Source organism: Triticum urartu, chromosome 6 (assembly GCF_003073215.2).
Source record: "Triticum urartu cultivar G1812 chromosome 6, Tu2.1, whole genome shotgun sequence".
NCBI classification, from domain to species: domain Eukaryota; kingdom Viridiplantae; phylum Streptophyta; class Magnoliopsida; order Poales; family Poaceae; genus Triticum; species Triticum urartu.
In genome coordinates this window covers 63,074,247-63,091,465 of record NC_053027.1, presented here as the reverse complement: position 1 = coordinate 63,091,465, position 17,219 = coordinate 63,074,247, and the positions used below count along the sequence as shown (strand labels likewise).

The 17,219-nt window shown below is 47.8% G+C and overlaps 3 protein-coding genes across 3 annotated transcripts; 2 read left to right on the top strand and 1 right to left on the bottom strand.

Annotated features, from left to right (window-relative positions):
* Positions 1-1,567: 1,567 nt before the first annotated feature.
* LOC125513825 (heat stress transcription factor A-5) lies at positions 1,568-5,401 on the top strand. The gene is made up of 2 exons (XM_048679034.1): positions 1,568-1,977; positions 3,929-5,401. Exons 1-2 carry the CDS (start codon positions 1,741-1,743, stop codon positions 5,066-5,068), a joined length of 1,377 nt encoding a protein of 458 aa, XP_048534991.1. The 5' UTR covers positions 1,568-1,740; the 3' UTR covers positions 5,069-5,401.
* Positions 5,402-8,026: 2,625 nt separating this feature from the next.
* LOC125513513 (kinetochore protein NUF2 homolog) lies at positions 8,027-12,626 on the top strand. The gene is made up of 11 exons (XM_048678642.1): positions 8,027-8,306; positions 8,395-8,704; positions 8,804-8,983; positions 10,118-10,207; positions 10,623-10,730; positions 11,025-11,078; positions 11,171-11,285; positions 11,382-11,539; positions 11,821-11,916; positions 12,023-12,081; positions 12,268-12,626. The coding sequence occupies exons 1-11, from the start codon at positions 8,131-8,133 to the stop codon at positions 12,380-12,382; spliced, it is 1,461 nt and encodes a 486-aa protein (XP_048534599.1). The 5' UTR covers positions 8,027-8,130; the 3' UTR covers positions 12,383-12,626.
* Positions 12,627-13,674: 1,048 nt separating this feature from the next.
* On the bottom strand, positions 13,675-16,651 carry LOC125513967 (chloride channel protein CLC-b-like). The gene is made up of 4 exons (XM_048679206.1): positions 16,369-16,651; positions 15,917-16,295; positions 14,153-15,820; positions 13,675-14,054 (listed from the first exon to the last, which is right to left on the bottom strand). Exons 1-4 carry the CDS (start codon positions 16,557-16,559, stop codon positions 13,956-13,958), a joined length of 2,337 nt encoding a protein of 778 aa, XP_048535163.1. The 5' UTR covers positions 16,560-16,651; the 3' UTR covers positions 13,675-13,955.
* Positions 16,652-17,219: the final 568 nt, after the last annotated feature.

The following is a 17,219-nucleotide window of genomic DNA, read 5'->3' as shown; positions in this document are numbered from 1 at the left end:
CCATGAATATTGTTAGCTTACGGCCAAGATATCCTACAATGCACTTTAGTGCATTCATGATTTCTAATAGCGAGGAATGCTTAATAGTAAAAGACTGGAGCAAAATTGTGAACGATCACAGAGAAGTACTAGGGGGCAGCAATCAGAAGCGCAACCCACGATTAGGAGACAGGTTCATCTACATGCTCCAATATGATGAATCAGCAAAGCTATACATGTTCTATGCTATTTTACCTGAGAGAGAGCAGCAGGAGTGATTAATTAGCTAGTTCATGCTCTTAGTACTTGTCCTCTCATGTCCGTGTTCTTCGTCCTGAACTTAATCTCAAAGAGTGATTTGCTTTTGTGGTGTTATGAACGCTTATAATATCATTACCATGTTGAACTCGATGATATCTTTGCTATGAAAACCGTTGGTGATGATATATATGATGCAAGAGTTTTTATATTAATTAATATGATGATGATGATGATGAGTTATTATATCATCTATGAAAGAAATTGCATATTAGTTTCAACTGGATGGATTCTAGCTAAGTGATCAAGTATATGCTATATCCATATTACCTCGATCACTTAAGTATGTGATCAAGTATATATAATATGGATATGACATATACTTGATGACTTAGCTAGGATCCACACGCATCCAGTCAAACTAATCACCTAATGATTTAACAACTCATTATAATGTAAAACAATCACTAAATTAAATTGAAAACACAAATTTAAAGTAAAAATAAAAAATAAAACCAAAACATTTAGTACCGGTTGTTGTTACCAACCGGTACTAATGTCCTACGCGCCCACGGAGCTGGCTCGTGCCACGTGTTTGCCCTTTAGCACCGGTTCGTGCTGAACCGGTACTAAAGGGGGGGCTTTAGTGCCTACAATTTAGTACCGGTTACCGAACCGGCACTAAAGCCCCTTACGAACCGGTGCTATTGCCCGGTTCTGCACTAATGGTATATGACCCACCACTCGGGCAAGTTGCATTAAGTATTGATCCATTTGTGAAGTACTTGGACTTGAGAACCCTAGCACAGAGGAAGGACGAGACTTGCAGAATCCTCCAAGCTTGCTTTGCAAGCAACGCTTGATTGAAAGCCTCCATGTCCCGGAAGCCCATTCCGCCATCCTGTTTGCTCATGCACATTTTCTTCCAAGCTATCCAATGCACCTTTTTTTCACCATTTGCTTCACCCACCAAAAGTTTGAAGAGATAGATGTCAGGTTTCCGCACAATTTCTTAGTACGTTGGAAGCAGCTCATGATGAACGTAGGGATAGATTGAAGCACCGACTTGACCAGCACCTCACGAGCCTTCTTGGACATACACTGCCCTTTGTATCCAGTAACCTTTCCCTTAGCACTTTCCCAGACATATTTAAAAGTCTCTTCTTTAGAACTTCCCATCACAGTTGGTAAACCCAAGTATTTTTCACTCAAAGCCTCTGACTGGATCCCAATAATCTCCTTGAGATGCTCATTATTCTCATCTGTACTTCCCTTGCCAAAGAAGATGGATGACTCGAAGAACATTCTAGGACCGGGGGGAGTATGTTCATATCTAGCCACACTAAAAGAAAAAGAAAAAGAAAGAGGAAAGACCAAAGCAAACCAAACCCCGATCCACCCGCAGCGACCACGACGACTCCCCTTTCCCGGCCATCTCTGCCCCTCCCACCAACCCGAGTAGGCGAGCAGCACCGCAAGCCCGCGAGGCGGCACTCCCATCCCATGGAAGGCTCAGGCGCGGCCGGCGCCCGCGGCGGCGGGGGCGGCGGGCCGGCGCCGTTCCTGCTCAAGACGTACGAGATGGTGGACGACCCGGCGACGGACGCGGTGGTGTCGTGGAGCGACGCGTCGGACACGAGCTTCGTGGTCTGGAACTCGCCCGAGTTCGCCGCGCGGCTGCTGCCCGCCTACTTCAAGCACAGCAATTTCTCCAGCTTCATCCGCCAGCTCAACACCTACGTACGTAACGCCTCCCCCCTCTCCCCCTCAATCTCGATGCGATCTCGGTCAAGTCCCTGCGGATTTCGGGATTCAGATTTGCGCGTCTGCGGGGGATTTGTTAGGTGGAGCTGAGCTGCTGCTCTTTTTGTTGTTGTCAAATTTGGATCTTGGGTGGGTGGCGTAGGTGCCCAAATCTCTGCGCTGCTGTGGTGAACTGCTACTGCTTAATATCTTTTAGGATGCTGGTTTTCTTAGTTGGGCTTGATTGCAGTTTAATGCCAAAAATTAGGACTTGATATGGTGCCAAATTTGTTGACATGTTCATAATTTTGTGCGCTGGGCTGGTCGGATGCTTGTGAATAACTACATTCTTTCTTTAGAACAAATAGATGCACGCTCGCTGCTTTGGTTGGCTAGCTCGAGTTTAAGGCTCAGGTTGCATTGCATTGACCTGATTCTGTTTTCATGGTTGCTAGGTCCGGGTTGTGGTGTTACATTCATGATCGATGCTGATGTTTGTGGTGGAACTTGGTTCAGCTGCTACTGAAATTATGCGCTGTGTTTATATTGATCGAGTCTGAAATATTAGGATTTTTGTATTGTGCAATGGAGTAGGTATGTTTTTTTTTTGCGGGTAGGAGTATCTATCTTTGGTATATAACAATAGCTATTCCCTCCGTTTGGAAATATTTGTTCAGAGTGTTCATTGTTCCTGTAGTTTTTGCTTGTTTAGCAAGCTTGGTCACAGTCAGTGCGATATGATCTGCATTTGTTTTTGTTCAATAGCTATCACTCCCTCTGTTTCACCATAACTGTGGCAGCCCACCATGCACATGAACTGAATCAAAGAGGAGTTAATGAAAGATGACCACGCAAGCCGGCCACTATTAAATTAACACCCACAACTTAAACCCCTTCCAAAGCTCTAAAAGGTAGGGTTCTCCCGTCCTCACGGGCGGTGTATGCTCTGGTGTTAGATAATCCTGTGCATGTAGTCTAGCTGTTTCTCCGTTTTTCAGTTAGCTTGAGTTGTATGCGTGGCCACGTCTGAGTACGTGCGGGATACAGAGTCGTAGGCCGTAGCTTTCGCTTTGGTGGACGATGAGGTGAGCCACGGTGCTACGTCGTGGGATGGCACGATCAAAATGGTTAGTGGCGCACACACTACCCCACCCTTTCCATTATTTGTTGTATTTGGAATGGGAGGAATAGAAGGCGGATGTTATGTGTTTGTGTGGTTGGCATTTGTTGCGATGTTCGGCATGCCGGTGGCGAGAGTGGGCTTGCCCCCAATGTGTTTGTGATGTTGGGGAGTGGGTTTCACCCTTGTTGAATCGGTTCTAGCTCAATTTTCCATAATTAACTGGGCAACGATCTTCTTAATTAATGGAGCGGGCAAAGCTATTACCTCACGTTTTGGAAAAAAAGTAGGGGTAGAGAATGAAAACATTGCACTAACTACACTCCTGATCCACTCCATGGATAAATGTTGTGAAACAGAGACTTTTTAGATAAAAGGCATTCGCCCGACTATAGATAAAGCCACCAAGCAACGGTCAAAGATAATCACAGTGAGACAGTGGGAGTAGGCTCCAACTTATTACTGATTTCGTTAGAGGCGGCTTTGTTATCCTCTTGCTAAGACCTCTGAGATCTCGGAGGTGGTATTATATTGGTTGTTGTAAAACACTGGCCATTTGAACTACCATTTCCTGCTCTATTAGACTGTCCTACAAATGTTTGTAGCAAAAGATGGTCTTTTCTTAACACAAACAGAAGTGCAGAAAACGATTCCTCATCATCTTCTCTGTTTGCAGCTTGTCGTATTTTGGGGTTACATTTACCAGAGAGATTTTGTTGTCTTGCAAGTAGTGTTTGAGATTTGTGCAATGTTTTGCTTGTTGATGTTTGATCATGTCCAAAGTTTCATCAAACTATCTGACCCTTTGAAAAACCATCAATGTTGCAGGGATTCCGTAAAATAGATCCAGAGCGATGGGAATTCGGTAACGAGTACTTTGTCAAGGGGCAGAAGCACCTGCTGAAGAACATCTACAGGCGGAAGCCTATCCACAGCCACAGTCATCAACCAGGTGCGCTGCCTGATAACGAGCGTTCATTCTTCGAAGACGAGATCGACCGGCTTGCACGAGAGAAAGCAAACCTACAGGCCGAGCTCTGGAAGTCCAAGCAGCAGGAGTCCGGAACCATGTTCCAGATTGAGGCCCTGGAGCGACGAGCGGTCGACATGGAGCAGCGGCAGGGCAAGATGATCGCCTTCCTGCAGCAGGCCAGCAAGAACCCTCACTTTGTCAGTAAGCTTGTCAAGATGGCAGAGGCATCCTCGATGTTCGCAGATGCTTTGCACAAGAAGAGAAGGTTGTCCGGGCTAGACTACGCCGTCGAGGCCACGGAAACCGCTAGCTTCTGCGATGACCACAGCGCCACTTCCAGGCAAGAAATGGGCAACCTTCTGAACCAGCACTTCTCCGATAAGCTCAAGTTGGGGCTCTGCTCTGCGGCGGCGGAGAGCAACCTCGTCACCCTGAGCACCCAAAGCTCGCACGAAGACAACGGTAGCCCGCATGGCAGGCATCCTCCAGTTCATGACGGAATGGGGACGGGATGCCTTCCTCTGGTACCACAGATCATGGAACTCTCCGATACCGGGACGTCCATCTGCCCCTCCAAGAGCTCGTTCTTCGCACCGGCTGTGAACGATGAAGGGCTGTCGCCGTGCCATCTGAGCCTAACTCTAGCATCATGCTCGATGGACGTCGACAGAGGCCAAGCCTCCAATGCAGACGGGAGCACCACCATCGACGAGGGAAGCGACAACCCACCGGAGGCCACCGCAGCCGCCATGGGCGGTAACCCGAAGGCATCAGTCGATGCCGGCACAGCGGAAGCGCCGACTCCACGAGAGGATACGCGGGTGGCCGCCGAGCCGGCAGCTCCTGTCAAGGCGAATGACAACTTCTGGGAACAGTTCTTGACGGAGAGGCCGGGAGACGCGAGCTCTGGCCCGAGGGATCCTTCCATGGACAAGGAGCAAACGGAAGGCGGGGGGAAGGATGACAGAGAAGACACGGAACAGCTGAAACTCTGATTTTACTTCCAGAGCTACCAATTTCGTGATACATACAGGAAGCTGCTGTGTAATCAGGATAGGCGTGAATTAACGGGTGTGTGATTACGGACAGCATGGGACGTGTGTACATACTTATATCAGGTTAACATATCATGGCATCTAGTAGTACTCCTTCCGTCCCAGACGATGCAAGACGTTTTTGCAAGATAAAACAGGTTGCAAAAATGTCTTACATTATGGGACGGTGTTAGTAGGAGTAGATGAGAATTGGGGATACCTTAGAGCAACTCTAGCCGATGCGCCATATATTTGCGGCCTTCAAAATCGTTTCAGAGCGCGCATCATTTCTTTTGGAAGTTGTGCAACACAAAATTGTTGTAGTCTGAACTCCATTTTTAGCGGGCCCATTCTTCAGCGTCTATGTTCATTGTTATAATATACTCCCTTCGTCCAAAAAAAAAAGTGTCCCTCAAATGAATTTATCTAGCACCAATTTAGTGCTAGATACATTCATTTGAGAGACAATCTTTCGGCTCTTATAGACGTAGCAACTATGGTTGCTGTGGGAATTTTTCTTCTAGCTCGACTTCTTTCTCTTTTCATATCTACCTTTGATAATGAGTTTTATTTCTTTAGTAGGTACAATAACACTATTCTTAGGAGCTACTTTAGCTCTTGCTCAGAGAGATACTAAAAAAAAGCTTAGCCTAGACAAGTTTTTTCGGACAAAGGGAATAGAAAATTGCATTGTATTCTCATTCTGTTGAGCATCACACTTGCAATTTCCGTCGGCAAAACTTGCTATCAACACCACATAACTGAAATTGAAATTGACTTAAGAATAGAAAATTGAAATTGACCTAGAGTGAGAAATTGAAACATCATTTTTATTTCGACGGCTTTCTTCGTATGGAGGTGACCTCACAAGAGGGGCGGCTTCAAATACTTCCACTTGATGTTTGGCTCGGTCTACGTACCATTGGGCTTCTTGGACGCGGATGGCAGCCACGGCTTTCTTGACCGTGGCTTCTACTTGTGCCATGGTGGCTTTCGTCACACATACGAGTTACTGGTGGGCAACAGGGAGGCGCTTCGGCGCTTTTGCTGAACCTCTCAAAGTAACGCTAGGCAATGTGGCTCTAGCAAGGTGGGTGCAGGTGAAAATAGTGGGCTGAGGGGAAGATGGTTGAGTGGCGGCGGTGGGGAGCCTGTCGGTTTATATAGCCGCGCTCCGGCGGCAAAAGAGACAGGGAAAAGGTACACTCAATGGGAAAGGAGCGGGATTGGTATGGGCTGTTAGAAGGGAGAGAGAGAGAGATTTGGTGGAATATTTCGTTGTATTGCCTGATCCTTGTGGGCATATATATAGAAGTATAATGACCAACTTATAGTACAAGACAAGGCAGGACCGAATCCTAGTCTACCCTATATTTCCTAATAATCAATATACTCAACACGGGCGACTACGGCACTACGCCACTGGCTGGGAGAGGAAGATACAGGATGCAAACAATTGTTGTCTGTCACGCGAACAGTTGGATATGGAGTGCGGTCCATATCTGCACCCCACTCCTCCACGGGCTACTATTTGGAGTGCACTCCATAATTTTTGAAGGCCAAGGGTTGTGTGATGACCCTGCTAGACATGTTTTTTGAGCCCCGAACTTCATATGCGCATTATTACGACTATCGCGCTTCGGTTTGCATGATAGAATCCTATTACTATACATGGGTTATTCATATTCTCCATGTTTCAAAGGAAAAGAAACATTATTTTGGTCTCAATGGAAAAAAATTGTTCCATGATTCAAATGGCATCTCTATTTTCATTCCTACTTATTGGATTTGAGATAATGACATCTCATTTTCTACAACTTTCTTATTTCTATGATATTTCTATCTTATGAATGGAAGTAGGCTAGAGATGCATGATGCTCACTAGAAGGAAACGAGAGGACGAGAAGAAAGTGCGTGCAGCGAATATTTTTTACTTAACCACAATAGAGGTTGAGGGTATTGCCAAAGTTGGTCGAAACTTTATGCTAAGAAACCGACCATTGTGGAGTGAGGTGCTAAGAAAATAAGTTGCTAAAAGAGAGTTGACTATGTGTAAGGCCCAAACTGACCCAAATTATGAGAGGAAGATGCTGAAAAGAAACATAAAATTCTGTCTTTTCTGGAAAAAAAACTGACATGCAGGCGTAAAGATAGGTCTTAAGGAAAAAAACCATTAGAGCAAAGTTTGCTTTTTTAGAACCGAGTTTCGACAATTTTCAAAGAATGATATTGCTTATGCTCTCAACCATTTTTCGTTTCTCACCTGCACGCGCGTCATATCCTTAGCACCAATTTGGGTGGGAACCAACTCACTAGAGAAAAATGGCCTTTTGTCCCAGTTCATAAAGGCCTTTAGTTCCGGTTCTGGAACCAGGACTAAAGGGTCGTTACTAAAGACCCTTCACGTGGCCGCTGCCTGGAGGTCCACCTTTAGTCCCGGTTGGTAACACCAACCGGTACTAAAGGATTTTTTTAAAATTTTCTATTTAATTTTTTTATTTTATTTTTTGATTTTTTTCCCGATTTTCAAATTTCTGAATTATTTTAACCTCTAATCTCTAATCACCCTCATGGACGGTCACCCATCCTTCCACCCCCCCAGCCTGAGCACGCCCCGTAGATTGGTTGATGCCTTTTAAATATTTTGTTATTTCTTTGCATTCAAAGGTGCCAACATCCAAGAATGAGGATCTCTAGATTGTGCTCTCTAGATTGAACTCTTTAGGCAAAGTACCAGACACAATTGTTAGACCCTTTTTTTTGGAGGCAAGACACAATTATTAGACGCTTACAGTGTTTGCTGGACTATTCGGCGCGCAAGGCGGTGAACTGAATTCTTAACGGGCCGTATTCATTCGGCCCATCTGAGCAGGTAAAAGGCTCAGTAGTCAGTACGTACACTAAAAAAAAAAGATACACTACGCCGCTAGCCGTTGCGGCCGTCCAAAACATTTGGATTTGGGGAAGAAAAATCTCTCGGCGATTCTCCGGCCACCGTCCTCTCCCCGGCGGCGTCTCACCCGATGGCGTCCGGCTTCCATTTCCCGTTACTGCCGCCGGCGAAGATCGCGGAGCAGCTGGTCGAGTTCGATGTCGCCCCCTTCGCCAACCTCCGCGCCGAGCACATCGCCAGCCCGCAGCCCGACCTGCTCCCGGGCGTCCTCGGCCGCTTCTTCGACTACTTCGTCGACGCCCCCGGGTAACAACACAAGCACGCCGTCGCTCCCCCCCCCCCCCCCCCCCCCCCCCCATCCCGCCCGCTCGCTCACCAGGCCGGATTTTCGCAGGGACGGCGAGGGCGGGCAGCTAGGGTTCAGCGAGCTGGAGGTGCTGGACAACCCGGAGCACCACGAGGAGGCCATCCGGCTGCTGCGCCTCTACAGCAAGTCGCAGGCCTTCCTCGAGTCCATCCACTACAGGGACCTGACGCTCGCCGACTTCACCCACCCGACGCCGCGCCGCGTCGTCGAGGTCCTCAGCGCCCTCATCAACTTCCTCCTCTACAGGCACGACAAGACGGAGCTCCTGCAGCCCATCGTCAGCGAGTCCTCCGACTACCACGAGCGCGACCTGGAGCTCAAGGCCAGGATCGCCCAGGTCTTCCCTGTTCGCAGTCTATGCAGCTCTCCTGTTCGTGGAAATGCCCACAGGGCGACCAGCGATTCTTAGAGTAGGGTCCTCGTTTCTCTCGTGCAGCTTCAGAAGGAGATCGCGGATCATGAGCTCGCGGAGCAGATGGAGGAGCCCATGGCCCAGCAGCTGGAAGTGGACGTCAATGCTCTGCAGCAGAAAGTTCAGGTTTACAACAAGCAGCAACTGGCCCTGCGAGCAAAAGCCGCAGCCATCAGTGACAAGAAAGAGGAGATCGACATGAAGGTGTGCTGATTCCTACCCTGTGTTAGCATGATTTCTTCTATTTCTTCCGTGAGTCCAAAACTCTATTTTAATACTATGGTTAGGTTCAATGTGGTTGAAAACACGTCACGACATGTGATTAGCAGTTTTTGTTTTGTATGTGACATTTCATTCATCATATAGGTCTACTTGAACCTCCACTTCAGCTCTGAACTGTCTTATAATGATTTTACAGCGTTGTAAAGCCCTTCAGTTCATTGTAAATTTCTCAAAGCTATATATACAACTAAGTTAATTAGAACGATGTCTTCCTGTAGTATCATTCTCCATCCAAAAAGCTAATTATTTTCTGTGGATTTCTGGCATCATGAGTTACAAAGAAAGTATAATCCATACAGAGAGCCAAGCATGCTACATGGTCTATGAGTTTCTGATTAAAATGCCTCACACATTACCATATTAGGTCAAATATAAACAGCTTTGTGTAGTTGTGGTGCAATCTATTGAGCCTTGTGCCTTTGGCGTGTCTTCGATTCTGGTATTCTAGATGAAAGCTAGAGCTACTTGGTCAAAAACCTTGCCTCCAAGTATCTTCCTAGATGAATCTCGAGCTGGTTTTGATGCAATAAACCCAGAGCTCTCCTAGCATCCTTTTTGAAACCTGAAACAGGAGATCTGCTCATCTGCCAAATCAAACTAAATTGGAGCTCAAACTAGCTTGAAAAAGTGTGAGCCCTAATCAGAACAAGGTGCATTAATTGTGATTGGTTATAACTTGCAACATTAAGTACTATATTTATTTATAGGGCCACAGAGTTCACTAAACCAGGAGCTATTGGCCCTACTTAACACATCTCCTGTTCCATCTTAACTTTGAGAAGCCATAAGCTCCATTCACCCTTCGTAGGGTAGAAGTGCTCCAGCCCATATAGGACCAGGGTATCTACAATTTACCATCTGAAAAGTGAACTCTGTGCACAATCTGTTTAAATTACTTTTATATTCACCATTTACTCTGAGTCTTGACATCTGCTTGTGAGGATATTGAACATCTGATATATTGCTGCCAATTTAAGCTGATTGTTTGATATTCTGCGGAAAAACAACAGCTCACTGCATAATGTATATTTGTTGCATCTATGTTTCGTGTTGCAGATAACCCAGGCTGATTTTGAGTTGACTAAACATGCCCAAGAAAACTCCAAATTGAGGTCCAAGTTAGTAAAGTCCCCAGAGAAGGTTCAGGTGAGACCTTTTTCATTTTTTATTTATTTGTAGTAGCAGGTAAGGTTCGGAAATTTGGTATATGATGTTTGTCCAGTGACCTGATGTTGTGACTATACGATAAATTATCTATACCTGGTCTTTTAATCTGCCTAGTACTAGGTGACTGCATATCTGCATAAACGGCCTGGTTGACCTGCTACTTTAATTTTTCCATGCATATCTGCATAACCTGCCTAGTACTAGGTAACTGCATATCTGCATAAACGTCCTGGTTGACCGGAAATTGCTATGTTAATTTTTCCATGCAATTTGGGTCGTGGAGGGGCTGGACTCCTATTATTTGACTTGCTACCTGTGATTTACTGAATTTAATCATCATAAGGGATCTGTGTAAGCTTGCATACCTGATTGTGGATTTTATTTCGTATTAAAGAGGGCCTTGGAAGAGAAGAAATCAGCCCGTGCTAAGTTGAAGGAGTCTGAGAAAATAGCAACACAAAATGCTCAAGAGAAAACTGGCACTTTGGAGATACGCAATAAGGTATTCCAGTTCCACTTTTCATCAGAATATGCCAATTCCAGAAGTTGTTTTACTTCAAACATTGGCCGTGACAATTGATTTCAGACTTCCATGAAATTTGATTAAGAAAAACATCAGCTACATATGTATCTCCCAGGACAATTTAGTTTCCTTGTATGATAATCTGCGATATTTTGGATTCCGTCTGTTACAGCTGGTGGTGGTGCTAGCTTGTATCGGAATGGCACTTGTTCCTACTTATGCTTCACCAGTTGATACCCTGTGATTGCATCTTAAAGTATCTCCATATCGCAGGCTCATGAAAAACTGGTGAAGCAACACTCTAAAATCCAGGATGTACATGAACAGGTAAGAATAGCTGCAAAGCATGGTTGAATTCTGTAGCTGAATTGATTGAATGATGAGACCGGGCTAACTCTTCTACTTTCTGTTGCTGCTAGCTTGCTGCTGCTAAAACAGTTGAAAAGGAAGTCAAAACTCGTAAGGCTAAGCTTAATGATGAAAGTGTCTCAGTTATGTCCTTTGAAGCACAGATTGTTGAGTGGAAAGGAAAAGGTTATATTTCTAGTTTGTAAAATATATTTTATATGTTCCTCCCTTTCTAAGAGTTACTGTTTCCCTCACATTGTTCCATGAATCCCTTCCAACCAGTACATGAAATGGAGGAGCGTCTCAAGGCAAAAGTGAAAGAAAGGAATCAAATAATAGCAGATGAAAATCAGAAGATGGGCGCTTTGAGCTCCGAGACTGAGGTTAAATTGCAGTGCCTTGAACCTAGAGAAAAGAAAGTAGAGGCAATGATCGCGAAGGTGATGTTCTTTATTCTGCAGTTATGGCTTGTTTGAACTTTAATATCCTTTTAAAATGGGAAAAGGTCGTTAATTTTGGTGTTTGCATGTACCACGTCCTATGGTGATTCTTTTGAGGCCTTATTAGTATCTATTGCCACTGTTCGTACAGAAACACGATACTAGCTCTCAATCTCTTTGACTGTTAAAGCCTGCAGATTTAGTTGCTTTTTTTGTTAATTGTATCTTTTTTTCCGTCCATAAATAGCTGACATATTGCATTTCGTTATGTCACCACGTAGGCTTCGAAGCTATGTTCTGAAACTGCTTCTGCAAGGACCAGTGCCACAGCACAACAGCAGAAAATTCACGCAAAATTCAACAACATTGTGAAGGCGGTATGTCTGAGTAGCTGAGTTAGAAGACTGCTTCGTAAAACCATCAATAAAGCATGCTTCATTTCAAATGTATCTATAACCGCTAACATATTGGTTCTTTCTGCAGTTTAACACCTACATGGATAGTGTCGACCCTTTCTTAGAGCGGGTTGAGGAGGTCGGCAGGTTAGACCACCGGCCGAGCTTTCGAGGCCATCTAAACATTTTTCCTGCATTGAATGAAAGCACCTGACCTGTGACCAGAAGCCGAACTGAATATCGGCCAAGCCGATATCTACCTGTTTGATAATGCAGACTAGCAGCCGAGAATTTCTGATCAGATGATTTGTTTCATTGTTTCCAAATGTGCAGGCAACTGGCAGGGGAATGCGCCTCTGCTCCCGATCCGTCTGCCGCTGTTGCAACAAAAGCCACGCCCAGATCCAGTACAACGAGCAAGAAGTCAAGGGCTAGGAGAAGGACTTGATGAGCTGCTGTTCCTTTTATTCCAGTGCCTATAACTGAATTATGCGCTGGTGTGTTGCAGGCTTAGGCATTGATTAGGATAACCAAAAACTACGTGCTGATGTTATGTAAATATAGGGGCTGGCTAGGTGTCAGGTGAGTGAAAAACAAATTTGGGTCAGTCGATCGTTATGAGCCATTGGATGTAAGATGATGGCCATATCAGCTTCTTCAACCTCTGAAATGGTTTCACTGTTCATCTTCTACCTCAAACTGTTGATCTACCACCGGCCTAACTGCGTGCCACCGCCTGCGGCTAGTGGCGCTCCCGCACCTCCCTCGCCGCCCCGCCCTTCCCCCAATCGCCGCCCTTGGCCATACCTCTAACCCCAGCAGCCCAGCTATGACTATTTTTTTTCCAGAGGGCATCTTCGGCGAGCCGGCATTAGCTTCTTCCTTCTCTCCAGCGGCTCCTTTCGATTGACCCAAAAACTATTTCCAGACGACTTACAAGTAGCTAAACTGGTAAATATATGGTGCATTTGTTTTTTTGTTCGGTTGTGACTTGTCGTCTGATACAATTGCTTTCTTCTCATATTGATACAATTGAAACCTGATATTGATGCTTGTCATTGCCATGGCAAAAGTGAAACCCTTTCGGTGCGGCGTCGCAGACTAAAACCAACGCCAACCCCCATTTCTATCAACGTCATCGTGTCACCACTCCATATAGTCGACGAGAGACGACCACTGCGCCATCATCAACAGCTCGCTCTTCTCAAAGCTTGGAGCAATGCCACGGCAAGAATTCTGTTTTGTAGATCTTTATATTTCTTCTACATGTTTTGCAGTCCTTGATATTTTCTTCTATATATTTGATTAATTTAATATAATTAACTTTTTTTTAACTTGTTTATATGCCACCTATCTGGGAATTAAGGGAAATAGGGAATAGGTGGGAACCAACCCCACACTCCGTTGGTCCAAGCAAGATCGAAAACTATTTTTGAATGTTCTTTCCAGCATATGCAGTTTAAACAATTGTGCGTATGCATGCACAATCGCGTGTTCGTAGGTGGATGTCAATGCTGATAATGAAATCCAACAGAGGCGCCAAAAAGATGACACAATCGAAAAACTCATACAAAAAGTTGGGACTTCTCGCTTTCCAATTCTTGCTGAAACAATTTTTTTTTGCGGAGATGCTGAAACATTTTTAAGAACTGCTTATTGCATCATGAGTGTGTATTGGACACGTGTACGCGTGATTTTACATGGGCAACAAAGCAAACAAATCATGAACCAGAAAGAAAAAGAAGGAAGAAAAGAAAGAATCTCTGAGTGTCCCGTCTAATATCAAGTGAGACAAGTGAGTCAATGTTCTCATGCTTCAAGACAGGAAACATGTTGACAGTAATAACTCCCAAAGCGTGCGGCTAAATTTTAGTCAACTAAGATTTAATCAAGTCTCATTCAAATGACACAAAAAAAACTGTTTGCACAGATCTTCACATAAGATCTCACGAATATAGCATGGACTGAGACTGAGATTTAGCAATCCAGATTCTCAAAAATGGTGCTAGTAGCTTTCAGCTTCAGTGCGTCTTGCTCTTCTTGGCGAGGTGAGGAAACGCGCCGAGGATGTTGTGCGCCCGCAGGTCCTGCCTCGTCAAGATCCCCACAAGCGGAGATATCTGCACACCAAAATGGATCCATCATCACATCCAAATCCAAATGTGCAAGAACAGTTTGATGATGCTTGAAAAGCCATTGGAGTTGATTTTGGACTCACCTCGGGGCCCTGGTACTTGGGCATGATGAGCATGTGCCGGAGCGCGACGGAGCGGAACAGCACCACGGCCTTGGCCACCGACATGGTCTCCACCACGGTGTAGGGCGTCGTGTTGGTGAACGGGTGGAGGTCGATGTACATCTCCAGCTCCTCCGGCGTCAGCTCCAGGCCGTCGATCTTGCAGTTCTTGTCGGCGAGCTCCACCGACGAGAACCGCTCCCTGGCCTCCCACTCCTCCGTCCTCCTCTTCTCCAAAAGGAACCACCGCTTCCTCAGCACGGCCACGAGGTGCGCCCGGAGGACCAGCCCGTGCAGCTCCGACAGCCCGGGCCGCGGCCGGTCCACCACCGGGAACCCGTTGTGGCCGGTGTTCCGCAGCACCTCCAGGACGGTCGACACCTTCTCGACCACCTGGAGGCTGATGGTGCGCGGCTTGGCGGCGGCGAGCTCGCCCACGGTGAGGTCCTTCATCCATGGCTCTGGCTTGGGTTCTAGGAAGGGAAGGCCCTTGAGGTCCAGGATGATCTCGTAGATGCTGGGGTTGAAGGCGTCGCCGACGGTCTTGGCGATGAGCAGCACGAACATGGTCATGGGCAGTAGGGTGAGGTTGTTGGTGAGCTCCAGGAAGATGACGCAGAGCGAGACGGTCATCCTCATGGAGCCCGACATGAGCGCCGCGGCGCCGAGCACGGCGTAGAGCCCGTGGTCGATGCTCGCCGCCACCGCGCTCTGGAGCACGAGCGCCACGATGCGGCCGTAGGCGGCGCCCATGAGGATTATGGGGAGGAAGAGCCCCGACGGCACGGCGATGCCGAAGGTGAAGAGCCCCAGCACGCAGTAGATGGCGAAGAAGATGAGCAGGGAGTCCAGCCGGAACTCGCCGGGGGTGCCCGTGGAGAAGATGTTGCGGGTGGCGTCCACGTTGGTGGCGTGCAGGAGGGTGGCCAGGTCGTTGTACTGCCCGGCGGGGCAGTTGAACTGCTTGAAGTTGCCGCTCCTCCCGGTGGCCGGGCACGCGGCGCCGAACGCCGGGTCGCACGGCGTGCACGGCACGGCGAAGGGGAGCACGTACAGCCCCGCCGACGTGAACGCGCACACGGCCAGCGCCAGCGCCAGCTTCGCCATCCGGCCCTTGTCGTTGATGAGGTTGTAGAGGCGGAGCACCATGTGGAGGACGTGGTTGTAGAGCGCGCCGAGGACGCCGCCCATGACGCCGACGAGCGTGACGAGGAGGAGGTCGCCCAGGCGGTACCGGACGGTGACGTCGCCGACGTCGAAGATGATGAGCCCGCCCGCGCCGAAGAGGCCGCACCGCCCGCCGCGGCACACCTCGATGAAGCCCCGCAGCACCACCACCACGGTGGCCGTGCTGAAGAAGGTGCGCCACAGCAGCGCGCTCCGCCACCAGGTGGCCACCTCCTCGAGCGCGAACAGCACGCCGCCCACGGGCGACCGGAACGCCGCGCACACGCCGGACGACGCACCGCAGGTGATGAGATCGCGCCGGTCGCGGTCGTTGTTGAAGAAGCGCAGCCACTTCCAGCGGAGGCGGAACCGGCCGGAGCCGCCCTGGCTGAGCAGGTTGGCGAGGCACGCGCCGATGTGCACCAGCGGGCCTTCCTTGCCGAGGTCCAGCCCCGACGCCACCGCGCAGATGCTGCCTATGATCTGGCCAGCGTATGACAGAATCCATCATCCATCCATCACGTCACGTCACGCATTTCGTTCAGATTCAGGCGGAAGAAGAAAGAAATAAAAAGCTACCTTGACAATGAGCTGCGGCGCGCCGAACATGTTGGGCGTGTCGACGCCGTTGAGGTAGGCCTTGATCTCGGGGATGCCGGGGCCGGCGGCGGTGGGGGCGAAGACGACGCAGAGCACGGCGGCGACGAACGTGAGCGCCAGGTTGAAGCCGGAGAAGTAGAAGAAGCCGGCCCAGTACCTCTTGTCCCGGACGAGCCGGACCATGTGGAGCATCTTGACGCCGGAGATGTTCTCGATGGCGAGGTTGATGAGCGACGCGATGACGCCGGTGAGGAGCCCCACCAGGAACGCCAGCGCCCACTTGAGGAACACGTACTGCAGCACCTCCACGGTGGACCGGCTCCTCCAGTCGTGCTTGAAGAGGTCGTTCTCGATGATCCTGCAGGCCACGCCATGCTCAGTTCACGAAACTGGCATCCGAGGATCGGGCGTTTGACGGACGGAGTACTCACTCGTAGTCGAGGCTCTCGATGTGCGAGACCTTGGCGCCGACCATGGCGAGGTGGTTGGCCGTCAGGGTGTTGCTTTTCTTCAGCAGGGGCTGCTCCAGCGAGCTGATGCCATTGCCGGCGCTCCCTGGATCCTCCGAGTCGACGCCGTCATCGTGTTTCCGTCCGGCCGTGGTAGCCGTCTCTTCCTCCATGCCTGTCCCTGCAACAAGAGAGTTTGGTGGCTCTGCTTCTTCAACTGAAGGATGGGAGAGGTGATGTATTTTGGCTTCAGTTCGCTCTCATCTGGCTTGCAAATGCGCTCTTATATAATGGGAGAAATCTCTCGTTCGAGTTATCGTTTTACCGGGCGATATATTTGGACCTTATCAATTTATAAACCGGTTCTTATATGATTGTGGTGCCGACCTCTTATATTTGGACCTTATCAATGTACCCTACTGGTTCTCATATGATTATTATGTGGCTTCATTTTGCATGAAAATTTCTCAGTGCTTTGTCAATGAAAACTGGATCAAATAATTTACTGTATTTTTGTATTTTCTACATAATTGACATTTATATACGGGTACTTTTCATTCTGTATGTACGGCCGACCAATCACACTGATCTGAAGAACTTTCCCATGAAAAGAGAAACAATACTAATCTGAAGAACTATTCCATGGAAAGTGAAACAATACTAATCTGAAGAACCGATCCCTGCCTCGAGAGGCCATGCCTTTTGGGGAGCGAGCAAGGCCCTTCCATTACCTTTTCAGAAGAGTGCAATGCACACAGCTCATTCGGCGTCCACTTGTAAACAATTTTATTGTCATGGACGAATAGGATGGCGTGGAACAATTTTATTGTCAT

What these genes read in the sequence shown, in the direction of transcription:
- LOC125513967 (XM_048679206.1), bottom strand. Translation starts at nt 16,559, where the DNA reads ATGGAGGAAGAGACGGCTACCACGGCCGGACGGAAACACGATGACGGC. An exon ending in ATCGAGAGCCTCGACTACGA is followed by an intron (nt 16,296 to 16,368) that starts GTGAGTACTCCG and finishes CGTGGCCTGCAG; the next exon opens with GATCATCGAGAACGACCTCT. An exon ending in CGCCGCAGCTCATTGTCAAG is followed by an intron (nt 15,821 to 15,916) that starts GTAGCTTTTTAT and finishes TACGCTGGCCAG; the next exon opens with ATCATAGGCAGCATCTGCGC.
- LOC125513825 (XM_048679034.1), top strand. Translation starts at nt 1,741, where the DNA reads ATGGAAGGCTCAGGCGCGGCCGGCGCCCGCGGCGGCGGGGGCGGCGGG. An exon ending in TCCGCCAGCTCAACACCTAC is followed by an intron (nt 1,978 to 3,928) that starts GTACGTAACGCC and finishes TCAATGTTGCAG; the next exon opens with GGATTCCGTAAAATAGATCC.
- LOC125513513 (XM_048678642.1), top strand. Translation starts at nt 8,131, where the DNA reads ATGGCGTCCGGCTTCCATTTCCCGTTACTGCCGCCGGCGAAGATCGCG. An exon ending in TCCAGGATGTACATGAACAG is followed by an intron (nt 11,079 to 11,170) that starts GTAAGAATAGCT and finishes TGTTGCTGCTAG; the next exon opens with CTTGCTGCTGCTAAAACAGT. An exon ending in TAGAGGCAATGATCGCGAAG is followed by an intron (nt 11,540 to 11,820) that starts GTGATGTTCTTT and finishes GTCACCACGTAG; the next exon opens with GCTTCGAAGCTATGTTCTGA.